Source organism: Anarhichas minor, unplaced genomic scaffold, assembly GCF_050575085.1.
Source record: "Anarhichas minor isolate MPS153535 unplaced genomic scaffold, ASM5057508v1 ptg000050l, whole genome shotgun sequence".
NCBI classification, from domain to species: Eukaryota; Metazoa; Chordata; class Actinopteri; order Perciformes; family Anarhichadidae; genus Anarhichas; species Anarhichas minor.
In genome coordinates, this window is record NW_027466496.1 from 2,049,247 (window position 1) to 2,072,461 (window position 23,215).

Sequence of the window (23,215 nt, forward strand, 5' to 3'; positions counted from 1 at the left end):
CTTTTTAGCTTTGTGATCGTTCAACCCGTGTACAATGTAGTACAGTGGAGCCATCTATCACTAAAATAAAAAACTTCTGCCAGCGCTTATTTAAATAGTATAAAAAAATTATAGTATGTCAAATGTATTCTACAACTTGTACAACTCACTCATTGATGTCAAACTGAATTAAATAACTATAGAATTAAGAATAATTAAGAAGTAGTTTTTGTAAGCAAAAAATGGAAACATGCTATTGGGCTTAACCTATTTTTAGCTGTTAGTTATTTTAACCTAGTTGTTGTTTTTAGAACATGTTATTAGCTAGCTTAGCTGTTCGCGGTTGCTATTATACGTTGGTGAAAGCTGGCTCATCCTGATATTAGCTGTTTTTGATAGTTGTTTGCTTTTAGCTGGGGATGTTTTCGACAGAAGTGCATGTTTTGTTGCTTGCTAAGGCGAGGTAGCTGAGGAGGATTGTTTGGCGTGTTTGGTGGGCTAGGCTATCGTTGATCGCAACATTCCTTGTAGCTTAACGTGTTAGCTAACATGATATTAGGCGAGGATGTTAGCTGGTAATGTTCTAAACAGATTTTAGTGAATACATTAAATTCACTAACCAATGAATTTAGCAAAACAGACGAAGCAGCTTTGCTAGCTAGAAAGACATACAGTCTAAGTAATGCTACAAAACATGGAGTCTTCATTCCTTGTGGGATATAATACAAAAAAGGACCATTCACACACAAATGCTCACAGGTCTGCACATGTGGAGCCCTGACACACACACACACACACACACACACAAGTCCATGCACACACTCACAGATGAGTGTTATCTCCTTGTGTGGCTGCAGCCTGTGTGGGTGCAGGGGGTCAGTGAGGAGGGATTGGTATCTCTGCTGTCTTTGGAGGGCTGCAGCTCATCAGTTTATACTTCAGTGAGACCGGCGCTCATCCTGACCTAATCCAATCCCTCTCCTCTCCTCTGCCTCCCAGTAATTGCTTCTGTTTGTTTATTAATAGTGCGCGTTATCTTCAGAGATCCAGACGTAGGGTTGCCAAGTATTTGCAGTGGCGCGGCAGCAGCAGCAGCAGCAGTAGTGCTGTGGTGGCCAGCGTCCATGCAGTCAGACACCAAACTTGACAGGAACACTGGGGAGTCCTGTTCTGTTTCTCTCTCTCTCCCCCACCCTCTCTCTCTTTCTGTGTCTCATGCCTCTGCTTTTGCCTCAAGAATATTAATCAGAGTCCGTCTTTGAACCACAGACAGACAGCGAACCCCCCACCCCACCCTTGCTGGAGCCCCGCCGAGACAGTTGAGCCCCAACCTGAGTGAGATTAGCCTCGCCACCAGGCTGAGAGTTGCGAGACGACCGGCAAAATAAACCGCCAGCACACATTGTCAAATAGTGTGGAAAATCTCATTTGAATCGATCTGAGATAGCATTGGGGTGTTTGGAGATGGTAAACAGTGTTCAGATGTGCTCAGAGACATGAAAAATTGCAAACGTCCAAATGGAAAAATGCTTAAAAAGACCCCCCTCCCTTCCTTCCTTCTCCTTTTTTTCCACTTGTTTGTTGGATGGGATGAGAGAAGCTTCTTCTGAGGCTTTTTTTTTTATTCAGCAGGGTGATGAGACTCGGAGTGGAGAAAAATACCACAGGGACTCAAAGAAAGAGATGAGAGCAAAGGGTTTCAAACAAGTTGATTACAAATGACGACTAAGCTGTGGTTCTTAGTCTGCATATCCACTTTCAAACAGGGATTTTTCTCCACTCTTTATCTGGTTTTCCGGCTGCCGCAAATTTTAATGTTCAATAATCACATCCGGCAACGAAACAGCTTGCTAAGAGGCAAAGAAATTAACAGAGATGTGCCCAGGGTGTGTTGAAGCAGAGAGAGAGAGAGAGAGATTTGAGAGCTTCAGCAGCATTTCACAAAGACATCCTTATATGTTCAGAGCAGTTGCCTGTTAAAGCTAATACAGATTCAACAGGGTGCAGTCTCTGCTCTTGCCAAGTTCTTTTTTTTTTTTTTTTTTCTCAGCAAGTGTAGAGCATTTCAGAGATTTTCTGTTATTCAAACGACACGCATTGGATGACATTCAGTGTAATCATGCAACATCTTGTGGTGAAAGAACACATGAAAGAAAGGATTTGTGGAGCTCAACTTAAATGGCTTAAAATAAAGTTCATGAAAACGTGACCTTCAGAGCTCATTCTGCTTCAGAAGAATGTTTTGATATCTGCTTTATGGTGCTCAGAGATAATGAGGGGGGGCTTATAAGATACTATTTCACCCTGTTTTATAATCATAGAGAATAAATGCATTCAGATAATAGCTTTGCTGTGTCTGTTGATTGCAGTTGCCTTGTGTAATAAAAATAGATCACTGTAAATAAAATTCATGGTCAAGCATACATATGGATTTCTCTATTTGACACCTCAAGTGGTTCTTAGTTATGATTGCCATGAAAGTCTTCTTAGTAATTTGTCCTCACCTGTTTGCTGAGGCTGTATTCATAATATCTTGTAGATTTATGCATCAGTTTATCATGAGGATCAGAATCAGAAACTGTTTATTGCCAAGTACGGTGATTTGGTGCGTAACAGTAAAAACACAGTGCAATAGTACTCCATAATTTAATGTTTCTGGAGTAGTTCACAGCGGCTCACTGATTAGAATTGACCAAGCCTGGCAGGATCAGCTGGAGCCTTTGTGTGGAGGTGTTATTTGCACACGTATCTCCAGTTTCTTGCAGTGTTGGAAATCATATACAGATCCTTTATTAAAGTAAAGGTAAATATACAACATTATAAAAAAAACACTCTGTTACAAGTAGAAGTCCTGCATTCCAAATGTTATTCAGCAAATGATTAAAAGAAAGCGTTCTGTATTGACGGTAAAAATGGCGGTAGGGTGCAGGATGTCCCGCGTCGTGCTAGTGACTGTTCTCTCTGACCAGTCAGTGGTCTGCATGTTTTTCCTCCACCATCTTCTCAGCTCGCTTGTAACCTCGTCGGATGTGGTATCAAAAACAGTACCGGGTACTATCAACAAGCAAATGGTAAACCCAAAAAAAAGCGAGTTTAGTAGAGCGGTGCTGTACAATTGAGAGGAAATGCATCATTACACTGACCCAAGGAAGTGGCCTCAGAAGTGGCCTTGGTCCCTGTGTGCTGCACTGTGGCTGCCCACTGCTACTAAATTGGTAGGATGACTCCATTGCAAAGGACACATTTTCTCAAGAAGAAAAAAGATCTACAACTTGACCACAGAAGACTGTAGAGTAGACATTATTGGGAGAGAGGGTTGTGTGACAGACGAGGACGGTATGGACACCCCTAGGTGACTTCGAGCCGTCACTGCTTCACCACCCTTTTTCCGGTGAGAGCAACAGCCCCTCGAAATGTATGCGTACGTCCCTGTTGGGTTGGGATTCCTGTCTATTTTTAGTGGATCTCCACAAGTGTGGATAATTAATGTCCTTATTAGCATTCCTTTGGTACACTACTTGTTACAGTGTGTTTCATGCCATTAATACACCCTAAAATTGTAATCATCATGATCTAAATCAAACTGAGTTTTCTCTCCTATAAAAGATAAGGGAACCGTTTGGTCCAGCATTGCTTTAGTATCGTATGTGACAAATTAAAGGGGCACTCATTTTTAGACACTATGAGCAATTAATGTGTTCTGTTGCTGTCCGCGGGGGCTTTCCGGTGTTTGAAAAAAATATTCCTGATGACGTCATCAATTCAATAAAAATGCACACTACCAAATTCGTTAAACCTGTGCTTACGTCATAGGCTCTGTCATAATAATTTTGAGCGTCACATCCTCCGCAAAATGACAAGTTCTACTAGCAGGAGGCCAGACTTCATAGCTGGAGGGGAGAAGGAGGACAATTGCTTTGAGAGGGAACTGTCTGTAGAAGACTGAAAATATGAAGTCAAATATTACTATTACTGCTCTGAACTTCTGCTTGGCATTGTTGGTTCCTCCATTATTGCTATATTCTCAAACTCCTTAAGAAATGATCTGTCTTGCACTTAAAGGCGTATCCCACAGAATGTATATATTCTAATGTGTCACACTTTAGTGGTGAAACAGTTAAATCAATATTTCCGCATACAGCCAGTGTTACTACAGCCACCTTGGCCGGTAGTGGGATGCAGCCTGGCGGCGAGAGGCCATCTTGCCAACATGCAGACAGAGCAAGTGGAGAACCAGTGTGGTGTGGTGGAAGTAATGAAACACTGAAGTAACACATTTTGTGTTGCTGTCTGATAAATATGATGACACTGGTGAAAAAAAGAAACTGGTTCAGCAAAAATATTTACAGTCTTTACTTCTCAGAGCAGAAACCAATGTATGGTTGTGAAGCCCGGCTTTGTTAAAGGAGACACTGGGTCCTATTTACGTGACTCAGTGACACGCGGCACAAAAAGGCAATCAGTGGCACACAGTGCAGGTGTGCAGGGCATAGTTATGTGACACAGTTGGAAGCAGGGGAAGATTATATTTAGTCAGAAGTGTTGGCATCAGTCATGACCGACGGAATGACCCTCCCTTCCTTTTTTTAAAAGCAGCATGTCTTTGCCACAGCACTCAAGCATGGATGGAGCGGTGTGGACTGGATCTGCCACAAAAGCCTCTCTCAAGAGGAAACCAGAATCCCCACGGCTGATTTGAATGTAGATGCAAATAAGTTAAACTCGCCAACTTAGCCTCAAATAAGGCTGGTAATATCTTGAATATGATTTTTTTTTTGTGTGTCAATCACTTGAATTTGAGTGCAATTTGCTCACACTTTTGACTTTGGTCGGCCGGCAATGCCTGAACAAATTCCCTTTGATAATTGACAAGGAAATTGCACTCCTTTGCTTGATTGTTACCACACCCCCTAACTTACTTCCTCCCTCCACTTAGGTGCAGCTGAGTTCAGGGGCAGCCATCAGACTTCTGCATTAAATAAATGCCCATGAGCACCTCTGCTCCATGTGCTGTCACAAAGTGGTTTTGTCTGCTTAGTTGCCATAGTGAGGCGGCGTGTGTGCTTCGTCTCCCTGCTAAAGGCCGTTGACAGTATTGTGCGCTGAACAGTATAGTGCAGTTGCCATAGTGAGTAGTTCCAGGTCTTCGTCTGTGATGTACATGCTTTTTGACAGTGCTGTTATCGCGGGGTGTGACATCTTTGAATCACCAGTAACAGATGTATTTGTGTGAAGAGTGCCTCAGGCCTTTGACTCCACTCTACCTTGTTCCTTTTGACCCTCTCTTTTTGTGTTTCTGTGATGCAGCTGATTATTCCTGGTTTAAAAACAGCACACTGCCTGTGGGGCTCTCTATCTCCTCGATGTGTGTCTCTCTTTCTACCTCTCTCGCTCTCTCGCTCTCTCTCTCTCTTCCATTCATCTCCCCCCCCCCCCTCTCTCCTCTCTCCTGCAAACTGAAGGCAACCTCGGTGCCAATTTCATGGCAGGGTAGTGAGCGGCGCAGCAGAAATTATCCACTGCAAAATTGATCTAAACAATCGCAAAGTGGAACGGCAAGGGAAAGCAGGAGAATGAAATTGGTTGAGTCTGTTACCTTTTAGGACTTGCTTTATCACCGAGAAGGAATTGGGGTGCATTGCTTACAGGGAATGCCAATAGTTGAACTCATGATATAGAGATTTTTTTGGCGCCGCGCCGTCATGAATATTGTATGTTTTCTGTGCAGCAGCACAGTAGGTTTAACTTTAATAATTTACTACTCCTCCGTGAGTGATATTTACAACAAAAGCTACTGAAAGATGTTTCACGTTTAGTCTTAAGTGTTGATGGAAATCATTATCTCACTGTCGACACGTTTGATTAATCACTGCACACATCGGCATGAGCACAGGATGATGTGTTTCTGAAGCTGTGTTTGGAGAATATACATAATTCTGTTAATGACCTGTTTGCACCCCAACAAAGGTGTGATGCTAGTAAAGTGTATGTGAATAAATGTATGATTAATGACTCACTACAGGGAGCAGTGAACACCAACCATTGTTATTTACAACAGCAGCGTTTACTTCTTCTGAACTCGGTGTCCTAAATTGTTGCTTTGAAGCCTGTTTAAACATTTGATTTATAAAAGGGATAGATCCAAGTCCTGAAAACAAATCTGGCAGGAGGACTCTTATCATTTCTATCACTGGCAGTCTCTGTTGTTGGTACACCTTTACTCAGAATGATGGATACCGATCCAACATAGTGACAAAATCATTTTTTAAAGCCGCTAAAAGCAATATTTTTATATTAATAATGGATCCCATGACTACTTGTATATGAAAGATGTCACTGGTACTGATGCACCAGTGGATAATAATCACCTGCCTCTGCAGTCTCCTCAACTCTATGGAGCACTGTAGCCTCTTTCAGCTTATTGTTTTGGTTTTTCAGGCCCGCAGCTCTGCTGCTTTGGTTCACTCTCAGCGCTCTCAACAGAAGCTTAGTTACAAAGCTAGCAGCTAGCTGATGATCATAGTGGAGCATTCAGCAGCTAAAGAGCTGGATATTTCCCTCAGGAGTTGGTGGAAACCAAAAGCAGAGCTAAAGGTAGAGTGAATATTGGACTTGCATTCACCAAGTGTCCAAAACACGACTCCATATGAAGGATGATGTGGCTCTGTATCTACCTCATGGGTCTGTTTGCTAACAACAATAAATATATATGTCAGGTTTATGAATTACTAACATAATAACTTATTAATGTGAAGAAAAAGTTTGATTCATTTTGTGTGTCAATGACATGAAACATGGAGAAGTTAGGCAAATCTGTCCACTATTCTTTAAAATAAAATGTATTTAAGTCTACTGGCAAAAATAGGATACAAAACTATAAATTAACTTAACAATAATGTTTACTTTGATTCTGTTACACCAAAATGGTACAGTACATTCATTTTAAAAGTCCATACAACATAGTATCAAAGATAAATTATTTAAAGTTCTCCGCTGTAGTTGGTAGAGTAAAAGTTGAACTTATTCCGCCTTACCTTAGACTTTCCTTTCTTCTTCTCGATGCTCTTTTTTTCTGCCCACACACACACCACACACACATTCCCCCCTCCCTTAACGTTTGCCTCCTTTGCCCTCCTTCCTATTCCTCATCATTGGAGGTGTCAGGACTCCACCGCCGCAGTGCCATCTGGGCCGAGGCTGATAAAAGCTCATGTGCCGGGCCGGCGGTGCCTGCAGGTCTGCCAGAAGCCAGCGAAGCCTGACTTTGAGAAGGCGATGGGAGAGATTTGTGGCAGCCAAGGAAGGAATGGCATGCCTTTAACGTGCTGATCCAGCCTCTACCCCCTCTGCACCACCTCTGTCTATCTGTCAGTCAGTGGGGCTCTCACATGGCCCTGCACTGGCCTGAATCCTCACTGAGAAAAGTGTCTTTTTCTCTAAGGAAAAACCAACACATCACAGGACGACTTTGTGATCTGTGATCTCTCTCATAGCTTGTACTTCATGTCTCACGTTGAGAATGTCGCTTCAGTGACCTCTTTAGAAGCTTCTATCACGCTGTCCGGACACAACGGGATGGAACCAAGCGTCAGGCACAACACCAATGCTCATTGAATGTTTCCTCTAGCTAGGAAGATTAGTATTTTAAGCTAGAATAAACCAACTTAAAATGGACGTTTCCATAAAAGCAAAAGAGAAAACACTCCCTCTTTCCCAATAATTAGAAATACCTCAGGTCAGTCAGTCCTTCTGGAACATTTCATGGCCTCAATCTTTGGTGCAGCTGTCACATACTGTAGATGCAAAACAGTTGAAAAAAAGCGTATGTATAATTCTGTGACATGGAATGTCATTCACTCTTGTGGGTCAATGCTAGACATGTGACAAACACTCATTTATGTCGTTTTAGGGCACCGTTTCCCACGGGTCCATGGTATATATAGAAAATATATTGTTTTTTTCCAGCAGGCAGGCCCATGGAGTGACCAACCTGCCTCCAGTTCCACTCAGATAGAAGAAGCATGAGGGCCGATAGCCTCCTTTAACGTGGAGAGCAAGCCTGGCTCTCTGCTGGGTTTTCTATGCCTTTTGATTGGCTCACTTCAATTAATGTTATGGATGCCTCTATCTGTATCCCAGTATACCATCCACAGAGGACTCACCAGGTTTGCCTCCCAGAGGATGAATCAGCATCTAGTCCTCCAAAGGGGTTTGTAAAATACACTGAGGTAGTAGAATAACCGCTCATTTGGCTTCTACTCTTCCCTTCTCTCTGTCAAAAAAGATAGATCTAATCTCAACACAAATTCTCCACATGTTTATATCTTGTAAAATATTCTGCTTCAATCCATATTTGTTGGTGTTTAGCCTTTGTAAAAAACAATTTATCTGCGGTCAACAAACTCGAGGAGTGACGATGGGTCGATCTGACTATGGAGTCGATGGGCCAGCTGTAGTGCCAGCCCAGTTTATAGGTGGAGGGTCTCTCCCCTGCTTCACTCCTTGGATCCAGCTAATCCTGGCTGCTGTGGTGTGATAGGAGCTTCTGAAGAGACACTTACCCATGCTACTCAGAGAACTGTGGTTATGGAAATAACCCAAAATTGTCTGTCAGAATGACCTTTTTACCTCGTTCTCTTCTTATGTTTCTTTTTTTCGTTTTCGTTTCACTGTCTGATCAAGTTGGAGACTAACTTCAGTCTGAGCTCTATTTTTCCACCCATTGCTGTTAATGCATTGTATTCTCTTTACTCTATTTTGGTTTGACTTATATTTTCTCATCAATTCCTGTCTTTTATGCTACTTTACTCTAAAAATACTTGCCATGACATGAAAATGTTTTATGCAAAGTAGTGTTATGCAGTGTGCAAAATACCCGGTGGCAACCCACCCACCTAGTGCTCCAGTATTATTCTGAAATCCTACACTGACTCAATACGCAATATACAAGATTCTGTGGATGCAAGCCAAGGCAACTAGGCTTTAAACACTTTGCAAAAATATCACTGCGGCTAATGTCGTTGATAATAAGGCCTCTCGCACAACTAAGAAGAGGAGAGTGGATTTCCTGCTTTAATCCAGCTTCTTACGAAAGGCACTGGATCCAGTTTGTCCAAAGGGGACTAATTAAGTCCTCAAACAGACGTGAAGATAGCCTGGCTTCATGCAACCTGTTGCAGCTCTGGCTGGCTGTGTCATTTACGGCAAACAAAATCATGTTTTGCGCTCACTGTTTATTCTATTTTTAATGCTTTTCAGTTTGAATAATAACAAGTGCTGAGCATTAGTAAGCGTTTAAAAGAGATGTTCGTGACAGTTGCAAATGACAAATATTTGTCTCTTGATTTTAGAGACCCCCCAAAATATTGCTATTGGTGAAAGGTAAGGAAGGGCACGCGTTAGGGGGTTACTGTTAAACTCTTGGATTAAGGAATCAATGCAGTCAACGGAACATCTGACTAGCAAAATAAGATGAACATTTGTCTGTCTGTAATCGTTCAACAGGTCTGGACCTGAGGCACGCCCAGGTGGTGGCGTTATCCACGGGTACCAAGTGTATCAACGGGGAGTACCTGAGTGACCAGGGACAAGTGGTCAATGACTGTCACGCCGAAGTCACGGCCCGCAGAGCGCTTCTACGCTTCCTCTACTCTCAACTTGAACTCTTCTTAAGGTAATAGATCTATCTTCGGCTGCATCTTAAAGACACACAACCATCCTTCGAGTGCTCTACTTACAGCTTTGAAACCCCTGTAGCATTTAACATTCTCCTGAAACAGCCCGATAATGCTCACGCTAACTAGTTGATTGTTAGTCTTGAAGGCTTGCTCATTATTAATATCCCCTTCATCTTATGCTTCTCTGCTGACCATTTACATGTGAACTGACTCGATATCACACAAAAGTACAACACAAAGGGAACATTTTAACTCTGGAGTTTGGCACATTTGTTATCTCACCAAATGTAAGAAGACGATTGGTCTAAACTACTGACAATAACTTTCACTGTGAATCATTATCAAGCCAAAGTAGTTCAGTTTACAATCACAGGCATTACTTAGATTATTTAAACAAGTAATTGATTATAAAAATAGTTTCCCATTTACTTTGTACCGATTGATTTATTTACTCATCTCAGCTTTAAAACAAAGTTGATATTGATCAGCCTTGTATGTAACTGTGCAGCTGCTACAGGTTAAACCATGATTATGTAGGTTATGATCACTTCAACCAGCGGTGGAAAAAGTAGGCTAATGGAGGCTAATTTTAGCAAATTGTAGATCGATATTGCGGATTCACAGACATCACTGGGCCAGTTAAATTACCTTTAGACTCCACTCTACTTGTGACAATGTAATGCAATGTTTTAGCATTAACCGTTCAGGAATTACCATTCAAGTGTGAACCTCTTTAATGCTGGTCAAAAACATAAACAGGAATTAAAATTCCAGTATATGATATATACAGTATATAAGCATAGAATTGATTTGATCGGCTCTAACCCGATATCCGCTGTCAGCATCGGTGCTTCATACACCGATGGTTTCCAAGGTGCCTCCAAGTATTTTAACATGCAGTTCATTACATTTTGCATTACACTGTGCTTAACAGCATTAAATATCTTATTTGTTTGTGACCTTCTGCTTCAGTGCGGCGCCAAAGAAAGCTCTCTCCTGTATAATAAGCTCCATGGAAACAGCACTGCTTTGTCTCACCAGAGATTTTTCAATAACCAACGAGCTATATGGTGGCTGTTCTCTCCACGTAACCAAGCGTGCTATCACACACTCAACTGGTTCAGCTCAGGGTCTCAACGGCCTATTTGTTTTTAGCACTTTTTTTTTTTTATATGTACCTACATTGTGTGCTCTGGTGCACACAAGCTCACCAAGGTTTGAACCAGTATCAAGAGACGGCCTTGATGAGTTTCGACTCCTGAATTCCTCCAGTACATCAGCATATATTATGTTTTTGAGCTCCCGAAGGAACTCGATGGCAAGGCTGATTCATCAGATTAGTGGCTCCAAGTCTAGATCGTTGAATGTCATATTTGCATACACAGCACCGACTTTTTTTTGTTGTAGCACAATGCTGGGTGGCAGGTACAGAGACTTTGCAGCTGAGTAAAATGGCTAATGGGGAAGATAACTCATAATGAAATGACCAAACAAAATGCCACAACTGCCATATTTACGTTCAGTGAAAGGACATCGGAGACGGAGGAGAGGTTATATAAAGAGTGCAGCCGTGCTTTGCATTGTGATGCATAGTTTAGGTATACCGTGTGTGTGTGTGTGTGTGTGTGTGTGTGTGAGAGAGTGATGAAATCCTTATTCCTGCTCACAGCAGAAACAATGACCCAGATTTTAAAGTTAGATTATATGTGTCCTTGTCGGCCATAATGCAGGTATTCAGTTTATTGTTAATGGATGGAAAATAACTTTTCTAAACTTCTGGATAAGCTGTATTAAAAAAATCCCTAATATTTATATAGTTTTCAGACGTCAGCTGTAACGTTTTCTTGAATTTGATATTTTGAATTTGATATTTTGAATTCGAATTTTGATATTCAGCCATTATTTTAACCCAGCCAGTTCTTTTGTTGACCTTCATGGTGTCACTTTCACGTCTCCAATACAAAGCATGCGTTAAGACGTGCAGGTTAAACTCGCGCTCCCTCTTTCCCCTGAGACATGTGGACAGCCTGAGTAATATCCAGGAGTCTGGTGTGACAGCAGGAGAATGGACTGTGGTCAGAGAGCGGGCCAGTGTCCGTCTCTCTCTTCATCCCCGCCACACTTCATCATTGGAAACAAAAAGTGGAAATCTATTTCGATGCTGTGATGAATGGTGCTACCTTTTCTCATCAGTCTCCGTGTTGTTGTGTTTTTTTTTGGTTCCTTTTCTCTTTCAGTAAAAGGCCGGAGGACTGGGAGGAGTCGATATTTGTGCGGCACAAGGAGTGCGGCTACAGGTTGAGAGACAACGTCCATTTCCACATGTACATCAGCACCTCGCCGTGTGGGGACGGGAGGCTCAACTCGCCCTATGAAATCTCCACTGACTGTAAGACACCAGCTTCTTTTTTTCAAAACATAGGTTGACAATGCCCAAAAGAGATCAAAATAACACTTCTCTGTAGTGTAATCGCTGCCATTATCTCTACTATCACTCATGAGTCAGTCCCTCAGCTTCATAAAGAGATCATTTTCTCTGGCAGATTATTATGAAAGCCACTGCCCTGCTTTTTTCTTCCTCCAGACACTCTCAAGAAGCTGGCATCCTTTTCATGTCACATCCCGTCTTTGGCCCCTTTCAGCCACGCTGTGCTGACTAGATGACATTTTATTGCTTACCCACTGAAAATAAATTGCATATTCATTTAGATGGTTTGCCCAGCGTTTTTTTCTGGTGGCCTACGAGTTCAGAAATGTAATCTGGACTGCCGTTTCCATCAGTGGAATGTATATATTTCCCCCCCACCCTTTCATCACAGACTGAAGCTGCTATTCAGCTCTATGAATATACACTACAGTGCAGCGCATGGTGAGATTTTCATGACACCAGTGAGGAGGGAAATGCTGATGCTGTCACCGGAGAAGCCTTTGAACTTGACGTTTGTGGTCATTAAACCTCTTAAATGTTCTGCAGTGCGCTCTCAGAGATTAGGAAATTACTAAGTACCTTTTCCTGACTGTTCTTAAACATTTCTGAGCTGGAAGTCGGGGCTTAATTTTTAGCTGCTGTCACATCAGCCGAAGCAACAGCCGTGCAGGAAGAGAGAAGGAAGGAGAGTTTAAGCCTCGAGAAGTAAGAGGTTATTAAAACAAAAAACGTGATTATTTATGTACACTTTGTCACCTTATGGGAGATATACATATTGTAATTTGTACTGAAAGCAAGAAATACAATATCTATAAGATATATGTGAATGTTTCCTTCTTCCTGAACGTGTGGAGTTTCTTCTTCTGATACTATGCAGACTATTTACGAATATCGTATACTTTAATTAACAATATTACTGCTCGTAGAGGTCATGCTGCCTTGCACACACCACGTGAAAGTGGTTTACACAGATCAAGGGACTGTGCTCTGACTAGCGTGGTTGCATTGTCGGTTATTCATACAATACTCCGTCATAATATATATATATCGTAATATAAAGTGTCCCAAGTTCATCAAAGCTGCTTTATCCAGTAAAACGGTTCCTTCTCCTTCCTTCCAAACCGCAGGCTGCTCCGTACATCCAGCAACAATCCAGTCAAACGCTCACTTCATTAACAATTAGGCAGTCAACGGTCCCAAGATAATACATTTAATTCCCCAAATGAAGCTGTTAACCTCATTTAAACTTTTGCTTTGAAAGGAATTGCAATGTTTGTCCTTTCTCTGGAAAACTGTACCCGTCATCTTATTCAAATACATAACAGTAGTGTCTTATTGTTTATCAGCTTAGCATAATATTTGATGAACGTTTATTTCTTTTTCTAATTACATGGAGCTAGTTACACATCAACACCAATAATTAGTCCCGGAGAACATCCCTAATTATACGGAGAATGTAACACTTAAGAGCTAATGTGTGCTATATAATGGATTATTTTCTAAAATATATAAAAAGCAATGCTGGACAAATGTTGACTGTTTCCACTTGAGTTCACCTGGTGTCCTTGTGGCCCGGTGCATTTTTGGTAAATTTGATTAGAAGTCTACAAAATGAATCTTTGCCGCGTATTGATGTGATTAGATCTGGAACTGCTTTGTGTTATTTAGAAATAACAGACTTCATTAACAGCTAATTAGATTGGGTTTCCAGTGTAGCCGTGTAATAAGAAATGACATAATGTAGACTGATGAAGCTCAGGCTGTGGCTGTATGTGTTGTGTTGTGCAGTACACAGCAGCAGACACCTCATGAGAAAGCACCGCGGCCACCTGCGGACCAAAATCGAGTCAGGCGAGGGGACGGTGCCGGTGCGAGGTCGGGGGCCCGTCCAGACGTGGGACGGCGTCTTACAGGGCGAGCAGCTCATCACCATGTCCTGCACCGACAAGATCACCAGGTCAGTGCTCTCAGATGTTACCTCCGGGTTTAAAACGTGTCAGGTTGCATTTTTTGTCATCTTTTTGTCATTCTTTATGATCTAAATCAAAACTCTCCCTTTATATTCTGCCTCATTTCACGTGTTGTATTTGTTTGTCTGTCAAGTGGGTCAAAAGTAAATTGGACAGAAGCACCTGTCTGTGCTGCTGTCACACTGAACATCCTACAAACTGATTTATACCTGAAAGAGCCTGGCCTCTCTTGGCGAGTTTAAACTGGAAATCTGGAAATTAGTTTTTTTTGTCAGATAAAATGCTGTCCTTACCGTCTTTTGTTGTGATTATGCAGGTTTAATATTGGACGACATAAAAGATGCTACTTTGCGCTGTATTTGCAATTTTGACTCAATTTGTCTTAATGCAAAGAAAACAACACTGGAGCCAAATTCATTCAATATATTTTTCTCATTTGCGCATTGCAGTTATCAGTGCAGAGATTGTGTTGATTTCATTGTAGAAGTCACAAACCATGTGATCAACACATCCTCTCGCCCAGGAGGGTCTCCGGCCTATGTGAGAAAAGAAAGGTAAAAGGATTGATTGAGGGGTTAGCTTTATGAGGAGATTAGCTTCCTTACGAGAATCCCTGATCCCTGTTGAAATAAAGCACTTCATACCTGCTTCAGGAGCCAGGTAGAGGTTTGTCTGTGATATTTACCGTAGCGCGTCTGTGTATGTAGGTGCATGTTTGTGTATGAAGTCCTTTGTCGTCCGGGTGGTGAGTATTGATTTCCCATAAGTAACTTGAACAGGTAATCCCGTTCTAATGAATTAGTGTATTACGTACCGCGTCATTGTTTTAATCTCCACACATTGTTTAAATATCCGCGTCTTTCGGGCTGACTCTCCTCTAGCGAAGATATTAGTCACACAACTCTTAACCCACTGTGGGCTATTTATTTATTAATTCAGGCTTTACCAGGTACATGACAGGCTCAAGATGAAGATGTAGTTATTAGGTTATTAAGGCCTGTAACTTCTAAAGCACATTCTTTTATCTTTTTATCTAAAGCTATCTTCTAACGAGTACAGGTAGGCTGTGTGCAGTAAGCACAAGGATATGGAGTAGCCTGCTTGGGGTCTGTTGGTATGATTCCCACCTTCCCGCTGAAAAAAAATGTGGCCGTTAAAGTCCAAATTTGCCATCTGGCACATTGTACACTGATCTGTATTATTGCATATTTTAATGAGTTTGCCCACCTGATCGTTAACATGTGGTGAAATACTGAAACTAGAATTAGGCTTCTTATGGCTGTTGGCTCACACAGTCTGTAGATTTTGGGTGGTATCTTTTCTCACCCTTTTGTCTTATCTGTTGATATACTCCTCACCTAAATGCTCACATCACTGATCCCATTGCTCTGAAACAGCAGTGCCAATCACGGTTAAATAGAATAACGCCAACTTAGCGAGGAAGGCTTTACCCCGCCCCTAAAACATGAGACGCTACTTTTGCTAAAAAAGAAAGTTGGAAAAGAGGCTATGATAAGCCCTGGTAACCTGGTAACTCCTTCATAAAAAAGCATCATATCTAGTTATTACCGACCATTCTGATGTGTTGAGAGGTCTGCATGGAAATACTGGAGCAGCTGGTGTTTTTTTAGGAGATTTAATGAAGGAAAACACGGTGAACGGCCATGTGTAACGGCACAGCGCTCTGACGCAGCACTTCTCAGGCTGGGGATTTATCAACATATCAGTCCCAAAGCTCGTCTAACGTTTGATAGGGTGATCAGTTATAGTTGACTAATGTTGCCACCAATCAAAGGTTACGTAACCCCTGGTAGCCAGCTGTTTGGCCGGCAGCCGAAAATGAAATTTGTGACCCAGGGCACATGGGGCATGCCTGGAACCGGCCTTGGTACATGTCTAATTGTCAGGACACGGTTGCTATATGGCACTTTCACAATTGCTAGCAGGTTGGTTTAGAAATATTTTCATTATTCCAGTGCAGTGTCAGTGTAACAGAAAGAGAGCGAGAGAGAGAGAGAGAGAGAGAGAGAGAGAGAGAGAGAGAAACAAAACTGCAATGGAGCCTGTTTATGTTCTTAGATTGTTATTGTGTCGTCCGCATGTTGGCAAGCCTGCACAGGACAGACGGCAACGCTAAATCAGGACAGCTCTGCCGCCTCCGTTTTCACACTGTCCTCGTGTTAGGAGTAAAGGCATCAATGTGTACACACCGGAGCATCTTTACAGGGAGAGGGAGACATCTACACACACACACACACACACACGTTTGGATTTAACAACTGCGACACCTCGCTCTAAAAACCAAGGGCCCCTTCGATCTCTACCACGGTCACCGTCTTAGTTTAGTATGTTAGCATTCTAACGTTTGCCAATTCACATTACATACAAAATAAAGCTGAGGCTGCTGGGAATGTCATTATTTTTTTATTTTATTTTTTTCAATAAACCTAAGTACTGGACAATTTTGACCTGATGATAGTCCATAGAACCATGAATTATTTAAATATTTCAATTTGGACCAAAGTGGTGGACAGCCAACCAACCGACAGACCAACATTGCATCCTTAGAGCCAGCATAGCTAAAAAAAAAAAAATGACTCAGCACACAGTGAAGGTACTCAACAATAGTAAGTCTTTACTCCCACCCTTGATGTTGCATTTTGTAACATAACTGAAATCGATTTTTAATATAGTCTCAGTTTCTCTGCCAGGACTGGGCCTCGACAGGAACTGAACCCATGAATTTAGCTTAGCAAGCACCGCACTGTGCCAACTGAGGCATGCAGGACTACAGCTGAGCCACTGTTGTGTGTGTGAAAGGACCGGCACCAACACACACACGGAGGGGGAGGGAGAGGTGAACCCTTCTCCTGTGGAGCCGCTGTTAATTCGACCAATTTGATTCAGTTGGCCAGGGCTGAAGATGGTGTGATTAAATCTACCCAGGTCACCAACAGGGGTGAAAGCAATTACTTTACAAAAAATAGAGTGACGGGGGGGGGAGAAGGGAAGGGACACCCTGCTCTTCTTCCCTTACACCACCCCCCCACCCCTCCATCGAGCCAGGCCGGACGGCAGACGCGCTCTCTTTGCTCCGCCTCCTCTTTCCGTTTTTTTTGGGGGGGGGGGGGTTATATCGCTGTAAATGATGGGTGGCCGTCGTTAAAGTGAGTGGGTCACCAAGGGCCAGTTTATCAAGGTCAGGGTGGAGGGTGGAACTGAGAGGAGCTTAGGACGGAAGACTCAACACACACACACACACACTCTGCTGCAGTCTTATAGTGATCCCCTGGATACTCTTCTTGTCCTCTGTCACACTCATTTTGCAGCCTCCCATTACTTTTTTATTTCCACTCTTCCTTCAGTTCCTGCACATAATTATAGTTAGTTCAGCCTTGACCATAAGGGATTTTAGGATCTTTGCTCTTATCGTAAACATTTTTTGATAATGGGCAATGTCTCACCCCATCATTGATTCACCGGTGTGTTTTCTTAAGCCAGGCCCTACGAAGGCGCCTTTGCTAATATTTGATTTGAAGTCCACAGCTGGATTTAATTGAGGGGCCTAAATGGCTTTCATATAACGATGATGTTCTCCATTCCACTGCAGTTTTATGCAGATGAACATTACTTTAATGGTCTGCGTTTACTGGGGGAGGGAAGAAAGGATAGATGTGGAGAGACGGAGAGAGAGAGAGACAGAGAGAGAGAGAAGAGGTCTCTCCCCACTCCTCTCTTTAAATGCACACACCCAAGCCAGATGGCTGTCTTTTCTTGCATGAGATTAGAAGATGTTTCTGATTCACGGTGTCGCTTTCTGGGTAAATTAATATTTCAGGCTAAACTATTTCTATTTCGGTGGAGCACTGGGTTGGCATGTGAGCACGTGTGCTTTTTTGAAACAAAGCTCCTCCTCTCTGTTTGAGAGGGAAGGACAGATCTCGCCGACAGATTGCAGGTAAAGCGGCGGCAGCAGGTTCGGTGATTCCCAGAAAGCCGTTGATGTTGATTGACTGCTCGGGAAGCGAAGCGAAGCCGTAATGAGTGATTATTAAGTCGGCGAGAAAACAAGGAGCCGCTGTAATTGCATCCGTGATAAAGAGACATTGATTAACAAAAAGAACAATGATCTTAAAATGAGTGGCATAATGTGGAGCCTTTGATTGTGGCTCGCATAAGTTCATTAGTCCAGTGAACAGCTCAGGCACACAGCAGGCTTTCTCTCTCTCTCTCCATGAAGGGCAGGAATGATAATAAACAAGGTAATTATCATTTTCCATCCATAAATTAGCATCTGCTGGTTAAATACTGTAGAGTGGGCTTCAGCAGTAGGTGGCACATGACCAGCTGGCTACAGTATCGGGCGTCGGTGCGCCTGGCAGGATTAGCCCTGCAGTGATTTTGTGTCACACGTGGATCCCCCTAAACAAATCCGGAGGCGATTGCCCCTCCTCGCGTTGAGCAATCGACGGAAGCTTGCCTGCAGCCCCGTGCAGTGCATTAACCTCGATGGCACTGATGAATGCACACATGGTAATGTGTTGTTCCATGTGGTGAATGCTGATGGACTGACCTTTGGCTGTGTTGTTGTAGGTGGCGGTGATGGTTTGTGCCGCTGAACCAGGGAAAGTGGGAGAGGAGGACGAGTGGGTCCGTCAGATTGTGTGTATGTGTGTGTGTGTGTGTGTGTATGTGTGTGTGTTGTCGGTCCAGCAGCTGTTATTCATCACGTCCCACATCAAGATAATGATCAAATTGTCTCTACCTGTCATTTAAGCTCTCACATGTCTCTCTCTATCTCTCTCTTTTTACCCTTCCTCTCTCTACCCATCTCTCCTCCTTTCCTGCCCTGATTCTATCTCTCTTCCCACGTATTCCCCCCCCCCCCCCCCCCCAACTGTTGCCTTCCCTCCTTCTTTCCTATATTATTTCCTCGACACCCTCCTCTCTCACCCTTCCTTTCTCATCTACTTTTCAAACCATCACACCGCTCTCTCTCCCTGACTTCCTCTCTTTGCTCCCTCCCCTCAGATGGAACATCCTGGGCCTGCAGGGGGCGTTGCTGAGCCACTTTGTGGAGCCGGTGTACCTGCATAGCGTGACCGTCGGCAGCTTGCGCCACACGGGCTATCTCGGCAGAGTCCTGAACCAGCGGCAGGAGCGCCTCGGGCCGCTGCCCGCCACGCACAAACGCAACCAGCCCCTGCTCAGCGGTACGACCACAACACAGACCGTCAGACTCGTCTCAGTGTGATTTAGTCAAATTCCATTTAGAAATGCATCTTTTCAATATAGAAAAGATGTAGGTTTTTGGTCTCAGTTTCGGAGTGGTTTCTGAGCCGTCAAGATGGTGAAATTGTGCAAATTTGCATGTCAAAATTCACACAAAAAACGTGTTAAACTTTGTAAAAGACCTGAACAAATTGACTTGACTTCTTTGAGCATATCTACTGATCACCGCAATTCCTCTGAAATGACGTTATTTCTGCCTGCACTGTTAAGTGATCCCCAGATTTCCCACGTGACCCTGCTGCAGTAGACCATGGTTGGTCTCAAAAGTGATACAGCAGTTGATTTGAGTAGTGATTTTATACTACCCGTTTTGATATTTTAAAAAGGCAGTGCAGTAGATCTGAATACGAGATGCAATTTCATATCTGAAGTCAAATTATATGCTGTGTTGAACCAAAAAAACAACAATTTTCCCCTTATTTGGTCAATTACATTTTTTCTTTTTGAATATGTTTGGATACTTGGGGGCAGCAGAAACAAGCTGTGAACAAGCATTGATATACGATCACTTTTTAAACAGTCGCCTATTTACATATCCAGCCGATACGGAGCAACATTATCGTTCATGAGGACTCCTGTCTGTGTCCACCTGATGAATGCAAGTCCAATATTCACTTTACTGTTATTCCTGTCTACCAAGTTAGATGAAAAACAGTATTTAAACACACTTCACCAGGAATTCACAGGTTAAATGATGATTTTGTTTCGGCTCTCAAGTGGTCGAGTAAAAGTTTTTTATTTTCCTAGTCTTTCATATACTCCTACTAAATGACAGACTGTGCTTTCTATCGTCTACCCTGCATTTAAACAGTAAAATAACAGCATTTTTGTATTTTCAGATGGGGACATAATAATTTATATAATCAATCACAACAGATCGACCCCCCCCCCCCCCCCCCACCACACACACACACACACACACACACACACACACACACGTACGCGCTTGACAAACTCGTGTACCCCTGCTTCTCTACAGTTACATTGTGCCAGCCAGACAAGCAACAGCTATGAAGTTGTCTGGCACGTCTGCCTCCAGGGCTCCACTGAGACCCGAGGCGTTCGTTTGTAGCGAAGATGAATGCTGGATGAGGATCTGAATGACACCCAACTTGTAGAAACTGCATCAGCCATCACTTCAGATCTAGGCCAGCCGGAGTGGCTGAGCGACAGAGACGCACAAAGATGTAGGGCACATTTTGTTTCTAGGGATTTCTAATGAGAACATATGTCTGTGTGTGTATATATATATATATATATATATATATATATATTCTGGTTTTGCTCTCTTAGGGCGGAGCCTCTCCTATCAATTTAATGTAATTAGTTTTTTTAATGAATATCTTTGATGGGCCACAAACACGTAAATCAACAACTCTCTACCACTGTATGTACCTCAGGAGCTGGCAGCAAATCCATCTAGCATATTAGAAAATTAGCACATTTTATTCAGGCCTATTTCATTTATCTATCATGCAGTGTCGTGCCAACGCAATGGACCCGTGCAGCAACCTTCACGAGGCTATATGACATACACAAGAACATGAGAGCACATATATTAAGCAGTACTGAGCTCATTAGTTAAATGGAGGTGCAAAATAAGAGAAAGAACTAAATGAGATAACATGATGCCTTGTGTTGCCTTTCCTCCCGTCCTCTCCATTTATTTTGAGTCCCCAGCGTCTGATACATTCTCCATACCTACCATACTTTTATCAGCTTCTTGAAGGGCATAGGAGCTCTTTGCATTGCGGGGCTGCGCTCTGGGTAATAGTGTGCCATGAGGATGAATATTTTGTGAGGCCTATCCTCATCAAGTTTGATAAATGTACTGAATTGTCCTCTGGTGATGATAGGACAAATTTATCATTGAATCTTCCGACCACGGCCTTGGCGAGCATTTCTCATGATTTGTTCAATAGCTTTTTGAATGGAGTCATCTGAGTTGTCTGGAATGGAGTTTTTAGGTTTTGGATATTATGAGCTGCAGTTAATATTTGGAGAATTGTGCTCAGGTAAAGATCCATTTGTTCATCAATCATACTTATAGTATTACCTTATTCCTTCTAACTATAATAAGCCATGTAGTAAGTACTGTACATCATTTTTTTAATGATTATATCGCTTATTTTCATTCAAGAATGATGCTGCAGAATGTCCTTTACATATTTCTTGAGGCTCTTCTTCACTCAAAACAGAGGTGGCCTCCTCCTGAAAATGCCCTGCCCTCCCCTCTAACACGCCTCACAATGAGGCTTTCTGTCTGTACGCACATCGCAAACTGCACCTGCAGTACCTAGAGTTGCTACGGTCTATTGAAGGGTAGAAGGGCGAAGGAAAGGGGGGAGAGGAGGAACGATGGACCCTACACCAAATCAATGTAATCACAGCCCTTATCAGACAGCCATTCAATCTGAAGGGAGCTCGGACAGAGCGAGAGAGACATGCTGAGGGGAAGAGAGGGAGACAGCAAGGCAGGATGGGAATAAAGAAAAAGAGCTCTTCGGTTGCATTCAGATGTCTGTGTGCGTACCTTACCCCCCCCCCCCCCCCCCCCCCACCACCACCTCTCATCTCCTCCTCCGTCCTTTCATTGGCTCTGATGAGCTCCCCGGCTATTGTGTGTCCAGGGTTATTTAAAAGAAACACCCCCGGAGGAAATTCCCAGGGATCGCAGGGCCCGGTCTTATCACACTCAGACAAAGCAGCTACACCTGAACCCCGAGGGCCAAACACATCGACGGGCTGACTTGTCCTTCACTCTCGTCCTGCTGTTCACTTCCACCGCAGCGTGAACAGAATCTGTGGCAGGGCTTTGGCGTTTCGGGATAAGAAGAACCCCGACAACAGCAGACACAAGAAACGTGAATACAGGTCGTCCACCAGCGGTTTATACTACTCCTTATACTACTCGTTACTGAAAAAACACACAGGCGGTGCTGTATTGTGGCTCTACAGAATCCTCACATATAAAGCCGCGACGGCCACGTGTACTGTACAGTTATGAATCCCATAACCACAGGCTCTAATTCTGCCTCTTTCATGTCCGTCAAACACTTCTCAGAAGAGAAATTGATCAAGTCTTCATTGAGGGAAAAAATCAAATTGGCTATTACAGAAACAGAGGAGTGAAGTCCATTGAAGGGATGAAATGAGCCATGAATGGAGCGGGAGAAAGGGAAAAGGCCGGATGGATAGGGGGGTCTTTTGTTCAAAGAGGTGCGTCTCCACAAGAGAGAAGAGATGGGTAATAAGAGACTTGGAGGATTGTTACTGTGGCAGGTAATTCATTCCAACTCCAAGGAGCTACAGAAAAGAAGAGCTGAGATTGGTGAATGGAAGAGTGAAGACAGGAAAATGAGCGTGGCGAGGAGGGAGATGATCTGCAGGCATGTATTGTGATATTGTACATCAGGTATTGTACTATAACAAGCTGTCTGTCAGACGGTGAGATCAGAGGCAACTGTTGTTCACCCGTCGCACAGAATCTGTCTGCTGATTTTCTGCGAAGGTACCTTTCAGATATAATGATATAATAAATATCTGGGTTGGAAGGCGAGATAAAATTCAAGACAGCGATTCCTTTCTGAAGACAGCTTTACAGATTTAGAGTGGATATGGTGTTCAAGCAGATGTTCACTCAGCTGTTATCTACCTAACCTACCCTGGCAAACAGATGAGCAATTTGCACTCGTCATTTCTTTTCATTGATATTATTAAATAGTACGACATTTTGGGAAAAACGCTTATTTGCTGGCCAAGAGTTAGATGAAAAGATCCCGCTCTCTTGCTAAATATGGACATACCCCACCATAGGCACCGCACCTCTGCCAACACCTGTGCTTTCCATGCAGACAGCTAATTCTATA

At 43.0% G+C, this 23,215-nt stretch overlaps 1 protein-coding gene across 1 annotated transcript in view; it reads left to right on the forward strand.

Moving 5' to 3' along the window:
- The window catches only part of adarb2 (adenosine deaminase RNA specific B2 (inactive)), a 153,847-nt gene that overhangs the window by 127,548 nt on the left and 3,084 nt on the right, over positions 1 to 23,215 (forward strand). Inside the window, exons 5-8 of the mRNA XM_076112641.1 lie at positions 9,484 to 9,652; positions 11,894 to 12,045; positions 13,873 to 14,041; positions 19,086 to 19,267. Of these exons, the coding sequence (XP_075968756.1) occupies positions 9,484 to 9,652; positions 11,894 to 12,045; positions 13,873 to 14,041; positions 19,086 to 19,267 (672 nt within the window). The remainder of the gene's footprint in view (positions 1 to 9,483; positions 9,653 to 11,893; positions 12,046 to 13,872; positions 14,042 to 19,085; positions 19,268 to 23,215) is intronic.